At 60.7% G+C, this 6,746-nt stretch overlaps 1 protein-coding gene across 1 annotated transcript; it reads left to right on the top strand.

The window, feature by feature from the left end:
• Positions 1-876: 876 nt before the first annotated feature.
• Positions 877-5,408, top strand: CIMIP2B (ciliary microtubule inner protein 2B). Its single transcript, XM_070934585.1, has 6 exons — positions 877-953; positions 1,501-1,691; positions 2,150-2,301; positions 2,926-3,031; positions 3,732-3,935; positions 5,010-5,408. Exons 1-6 carry the CDS (start codon positions 877-879, stop codon positions 5,105-5,107), a joined length of 828 nt encoding a protein of 275 aa, XP_070790686.1. The 3' UTR covers positions 5,108-5,408.
• The last annotated feature ends 1,338 nt before the right edge of the window (positions 5,409-6,746 follow it).

Below are 6,746 nucleotides of genomic sequence, written 5' to 3'. Positions count from 1 at the left end.
TCTGTCTGATATCCCTGTGGTTGCAACACCCCATGGAGAACCCCCTGCCTGGACGTCCAAAAGCCAGTTGTTAATGCTTCAAAGCAAAACAGGAATCTGTGGCAGAAGGAACTGAGGGGTAGGAAAGGAAGGCTGAAGGCAGGGGAGGGGGATTCTGAAAGAGGAAGGGGCACAGAGGCTTCTTGGGCACTTCGTTTACCAGCCTTCACTCTCCTCCACCCGCTGCCGCCTTCAAGGCTTGGGAAGCTTATCTCTGCCTGGATGGGAGGGGGGATGCCTCCGTCTGGGGGAGGCTTTGGCTAAGCAGGAGGCTGATTTCTAGGGTCTTCTGAAGGGGAGGGGCCCAGCCCTCCTCCTGTCCCCTTTCAGCTCCCCACAAAAAGAAAGGCCCCCAAGAGGAGCCCATCTCAGCCTTGCTCCCACCTCCTCACCCACCCTGGGCCCCTTTCTCAGCTGGCCCCCACCCCCTCCCGCCTCCAGAGCTACCTTCCCTCCTGGGCCTTTCTGCCCCCAGAGCCATGCAGGCTGCTGAGCTGGAAATACTGTGGGACACCCAGCAATCTTGGCCGAGGGCAGCCCTGCCAGTCTGGCCCTTCTGGAGAAGAAGGGGCACGTTCTGAGGCGCTGGGCTGGGGGGAGAAAGGGATTTCTTTTTCTCCCAGCACTGAAGGCGGCCAAAATCTCCCTTTCCCCTCCTCTGCTGCTCCAGGCTTAGCACCTGCGCCTGGTCGCCTGCTTTTGCCCCCCTGCCTGGCAAGGCTGGCGAGTGTCTGCCTGGCGACGGTTTCCCTGGGCAGCAGCTCCCATCCCAGCTCCTGCCCACAACACATACAAAACCCTTCCCAGCCAAGGCTCGCGCCAGCCACTCCGCAGATCATGGCCCCGGCGGCGGCGGCGTTTGCCCCCAAACTCAGCCAGGTCCTGATGACCCCGGAGCCCCACTTCCTTCCCGGGTAAGAGCCGGCCCCTCTGCCCCCCCGCCCCCTCGGGCCTGGCTCTGGCGCCTGCTCGGGGCAGAGGAGTGGCACCGAGGGGGACGAGCCCCCGGCAAGCAGGCAGGGCGCCACTTCTTTGCCCCGCCGCCCACCTGGGGCAGACCCTGCGGAGCCACCCGGGGGTGAAGCTGAGCGTGTAAGGCCGGGGGGGGGAGGGAGAGCAGATTCCTGGCGTGTCACGAGCGGCGGGGGGGGCTGGGCTGGCCGGGAGGAGGGCGCCCCTCTCCCTCCGCCCGCGGAAGCCGCTGGAAGGCGGCGGGGACCCCGCAGCATCTTCCGGCCGGAGCCTCGGCAGCCGCCCGGGAGCCAAGAGGCCGGGCCAAGCAGGGCAGTGGCGGCCGGGCTCTGCGCTCCGACCGGCTCTTGGGCAAGTCCAGCCGGGCCGCGGGGCGGGGCGGGGCTGGGCTGGGCAGGGGGCGCAGAGAGCCGGGAGCGCCGGAGGGCCTGAAAGTTGACGGCGGCTTGGGGGGGGGGCGGGGTCTCCTCTTCTGCTCCTGTCCTGCAGCTACGGCGGTTACTGTCCCCGCTACAAATTCACCCTGGGCCAGACTTACGGGCAGCTCACGTCGCAGCTGCTGGCCGCCCCCAGCCGCTCTGGCCGGCTGCTCCTCCAGCCCAACTGCGCCCCGAAGGAGCGGCTGGGGCCCGGCAGGAGGGCCCGGGGGAAAGGCTACAGCGGGGTCCCGGGCTATACCGGTAAGTGGCGCCGGGAGTGGGGCTCTCCTCCGACTGAGAGGGCCAGGAGGGTCAGCTGAAGAATGGGGGGAGGGGGGCTGAAAAGACGTTCCTCGGCCCCTTGCAGGAGGCAATCGGGGTGGGGGTGGGGGGTCTGGACTCAACAAAGCAAAGCAAGGCAAAGGGGGGAGGGAAAGGTTGTATTGGGAGTCCTAGTGGAGGGCTGCCTAGACATAGCCTCCCCCTACCATTTTTGAGCACCCTTTAGCGACCCCCTTGCAGATGGGGCCAGAGCTCCCAGTGCCAGCAAGCCAGTCCTCCCTCTATATCTCAGAGAAGGTGGGAAAGGGGCACCAGCTGTGCCCCGTGGTAGTGGCACTGCTTGGAGCAGAGAACCTGGGTATCGATTCCTTGCTGAGCCCAGAGCCTTCCTGGGGTCCCACATCGCTTTCTTCCAACTCTCCTCTGTCTCCTGGCAGGATTTGTCCCCAGGGCACAGCACCACTTTGCCAAGACCTATGGAGAAATCTGCAGGCAGGCCTGGCTGGAGTTTGCATCCAAGCAGGAGCCGGGGGCCCGGGGCCGGGGCCAAGTCGGGGAGGTGACCGAAGCTCCCCAGCTGGAAAGCAGAGTAAGTGGCAGGCAGGGCAGCTGGGAGCCGTGGGGTGAGGATGGGGACTGGGGGCTTCCAGAGCATCTCCTGGAGAAGGACTGGATCCCCTCACTGAGGGTCCATCCTCAAGGGGGAAAGGTTCGTGGCACACCCGCCTTTCCAGAGGAGGCTTGGGGCAGAAAGAGAGACATAAAGGGGCACAGCCTGAGCTCTGCTGCTCCCCCCCCCACAACTTGTGCAAATGAGGCCTTCCCCTCTCCTCCACATCCCAGCACAGAGGCTCCCCAACTGGGTCATGGCTTGAGGAGGGGGGCACAGGGGTAGGGCCCCAGTTTTCCACTCTCATAGCATCCCACTATGGGTCAAAAGCTTCCTTCCCTCCCTCCTCCCCCCCTTCCCTGATGCCTTTTGTGTCCCTCTGCATGGGGGTCCCCCAGAGCAACAATGAAAACTGAAGAGACCTCTGTTAGGACCATCTTGCAAGCCATCAGTATGTGGGGTCACAGGGTGCGGGTCTTCTGGGCCCCTTCTTGGGGCCCTTTGCCTTCTCTGCCGGATGCTGCTTCACTGAGAGGAGCTGCAAAAGCCTCCAGGTGCCCACAGGCCTCCAGGGACTCACGACCAACTCTGCTCTGCTCTTAGCATCTCCCTGCCCTGCCCACGGCTGAGACTGACGCTGCTGCTGCCGCCCCCCTGGCCTTCTGGCCCCCAGGAACGCCCCTTGCGTTGGAGAGAACCTTTGTTTCAGGTCAGGCTCCAGAGGACTTGGGACCCCCGAGGGGAAGAGGGAGCAAGCGTGTCCCAGAGAGCAAGGGAGATTCTCCCTCGGTCTCACAGGCTGAAATGCCCTTCCCACCAGCGCAGAAGAGACCCACATCTGTGCCCCTTAGGGCTCCCCAGCCTCTTCTTCTGGCCTGGCACCAGCTGCGGTTTCCCTCTTCCTTGCTCCCGCAGCGTACTGAGAGCCAGGGCCTGCTTGGCAGTGAGCCACGAGTCTCTTTGGGGGTTTCAGGGCCCTGCTTGCTAGAGCCAGGGGCTTGGGGTGCCAGGGTTTGGAGCTCTGCAGGCAGAGAAGTCAAAGGCAGCCTGGGAGCAAAGGGGAGACCCAAGTGGAGGGAGAGGGAATCCGGAGGCACCACTTACTTTAGTGTATTTACTTAGAGGCAATGTGTGGAAATGCACTAGCTTGCCTTCTGAGAAAGAGGGGTCCTCATTACCATGAACCATGGGGGGTCCAGCTGTGTGTGTTTTGGGGCTCAAAAACGAGAGGGACTCTTCCGTCTAGGGGAGCTGACACCTGGCACCAACAGTTTCAGACACACCTGACTGGCTGGAACCTTCACCAATCAGTCGATGCCGAGCAGGGACTGCCCACCTGCAGGAGGGAGGGGCTGGGCTCCCTTGCAAGAGGGTCCTGAGGGTTTAAGCTCCCCGACTCTGTCCCACAGGCTTCACTGGCTTTGTGCCTCGCCTCCAGTTCCTGATTGGAGCAAGCTACCCCATTCTTGCCCACCGGGCAATGGTGGAGTTTGATGAGATGCTGCACAAAACGGGGCAGGACTCTTCACAGAGGAGGGATCCCCTCCCGCCCCTGGCCAAGACGTACCCCACAGACCGGGGCCTCCTGCCCCACTACAGAGGCTATGTGCCAGGTGAGTGCCTTGCCCCCACTTACCTCTCCCCCTGTCCCTTGGATCATACCACCCCGCCAAGCCCTGCATGGCCTCCCAGCACTGGAGGTGGGATGTTCGTTGTGCCTCTGATGCCAAACATGAGAACTGCCAGGGGTGGCAAGCATTCAGGGTCCAGCTGCCCATCTCCCACTCTGTGCCCCTGGAATGAAGCCACACTTGTGCCACAACTGGCCGGGCAGAAACTCCAGGGCTCGGCCTCCACCCTTGGGGCCCCCTTCTGAGGGGTCTCTTCCACAGCCATCTTGAGAGGCCCATGAAGAAGATCCCTGAAAAAAGGGATCAAAATCCACCTTTGCACAGATTCCTACTAGCCCAGCTGCAGAGGGAGCCAGGGATTCTCTGGGAGGATCCCTTGAGCTGCCGGCAGGCACCGAACAGGCAGTCTAGCTGTGGGTTGGGGGCCCTGAGGCACGCAGCCCACTCACTCGCTCAGGTGGGATAACAGTCACTAATCCAGTGAAACCGTCTCACCAATGGGCTGGAGAGCCCAGCGCCACATCAACCAGAGGCTGCCCTCTCGGAGGACGGAGGGTCCTTGCCTTGAGGCTACAGAAGGGGCCAGGGTCCACAGACCCCTGCAGGCCCACTATGGCTGACCAGCTCAGCAGCTCCTTCTCTGGAGGGCAGGGAGAGCCTTGCTTTTCAGCCCACCCTCCCCCACTCAGTTTTTTGCCTCAGAGGCCTTCGGACGGTCCAGTTTTGATTGACTGTTCATAAAATGCTGCTAAGCGGGCAGGGGTCATTTAACCCAGAGCCCCTAGGCTGGAGGTATCCAACCTTGGCAGCTTTAAGACTTGTGGTCTTCAACTCCCAGAAGTCCAGGCCACAGGTCTTAAAGTTGCCAAGGTTGGACACTCCTGGACTCAGATGGACACAGCTGCAGCTCACACAATTATGCCAACTGGCCAGTTTCCTTCAGAGGCCCCCTACCTCCTTCAGGGATTCCCTTGCAGACCCCGGGCATTGATGACATTAACTGCAGCTGTGGATTTGGCCATTACGGTCACCTCTTCCCTCTCTCTCTCAACCCAGGTTACAAGTTCCAATTCGGCCACACCTACGGCCACCTCACCTGCAACGCCCTGGGCCAAACCACCCTGGAGAAGCAGGTGCTGGACGTCACGCAGTAGGGGAATCCGTGGCTCCCTCGCCAGCACCCTCTCTCAGCCCACCTCGCCGTCCTGGGCGGGCTGTGGCCATGTAAGACAGGCCGTGGGGGTGCCGGTGCCAGACGCTTCCCAGATTTCTGGGCCTCTTGAGCTGCCAGTCTTCAGATCCATGGCATTCCGAAAGACACAGAGTTCCCAGGAGCCCCATTGTCCTAATTGGGAGAGGCAATTTCCCTGGGGTCCCCCATGGGGGGAGGGGCTGCGGCTGCTTCTGAGCCTGTTGGTAAAATGCAGAAGGGAACCTCTGGAGTCCTGGGGGCTCCACTCTACACAGCAGGTGGAAGTGCTTTTTATTTTTTTATTTGATTTATATGCCACCCTTCTCTGGAGACTCAGGGCGGCTTACAGTGCGTTAAGCAATAGCCTTCATACTTTTGTATATTTATACAAAGTCAGCTTATTGCCCCCATAAACTGGGTCCTCATTTTACCTACCTTAGAAAGGATGGAAGGCTGAGTCAACCTTGAGCCTGGGGAGATTCGAACTTGCAGTAATTGCAGGCAGCTGAATGATAATAACAGGCTATTAGTCTGCTGTGCCACCAGGCTCTTCAGTGGAGGCCAGCTGTGCCCCCTCCTCACGAGGTATCTGTACCTGCCTTCTCTTTCCTTGGGTGGCATCTGGACCCCCCCCTGACATTCTGTGGCACAAAGGACCTTTCACCAGCCTGGTACAGATCCTGGCAAGACCCTCTTCCCAGGGTTAATCCTTGGTGACGGCAATCCATTATAGGCGGGGCTGCCGCCCTTGATGATAGCTGGGTCCCATTGTGGCTGCTGCACTGGGGTGCCGCAGGAGGCGACGTGTCCAAGGCGGTGCCATCCATGGGCCTACCCAAGCAGCACAGCTTCCCACCCCGGGGACGGCCAGGCCTTCAGCACGGAGGGCTTGTTGGGAGGACAGAATTCAATGGCAATTCAACCATGGCTTCCCAGGCTCTAAGCCAGAATGGTGGCACAAGAAACAAGCCAACCCACCGCAAACTGCATCATCACAACCTGTGGGGTTTGCCCCCACATCTTTGGTGGCAGCTAAGAGTGCACCATCTAAGTGCCCAGGATCAGAAGCCCAGATGCCCCTCCCTGTGGGCCCATAGCCAGTTCTGTGCCAGCCGATCACTGGCACTTTTGCCATACCTCCTGCTCTGCCCAAAGAGAGCTGCCCGTGGAGAAGAACCCTTTACAGCAGGGTCTCCAATGGTGGCAACTTGACTTCAACTCCCAGAATTCCTCAGCCAGCCGGGGTGGTGGGCACCAAGGGGGAAAATGGGGAGCTGCTCTTCAGCTGGGCTTGGTTGAGGGGTATAAAGGCCTTTTTCCCCTCAGAAATAAGCCAAATCCAGCTGGTAGATTCAGATACCCAAGCAGCCTACTGAGTTAGATTAGGGCACATTCGATTCCAAGAGCTTGAAAAAGGAGTGAATTCAGTTGCCAAGGTGGGCCCATTAGCACACCTATCGGGGTGGGACTCTACCCTGCTGGCATTAGCTCAAGACATCCCCCCCTTCTACCGTCTGCCCCCTTTGTCCATCTGCTGGCTCATAGCCGCCCACAGCGCATTCGGGGCACATAAAGGCCAACCTGCCGCCTTTGGGCTTCTT

The sequence above is a fragment of the Pituophis catenifer genome, unplaced genomic scaffold (assembly GCF_029215685.1).
Source record: "Pituophis catenifer annectens isolate HBS135680 unplaced genomic scaffold, rPitCat1.0.hap2 SCAF_2, whole genome shotgun sequence".
Taxonomy (NCBI): domain Eukaryota; kingdom Metazoa; phylum Chordata; class Lepidosauria; order Squamata; family Colubridae; genus Pituophis; species Pituophis catenifer.
This window is presented reverse-complemented; position numbering and strand designations above follow the sequence as displayed.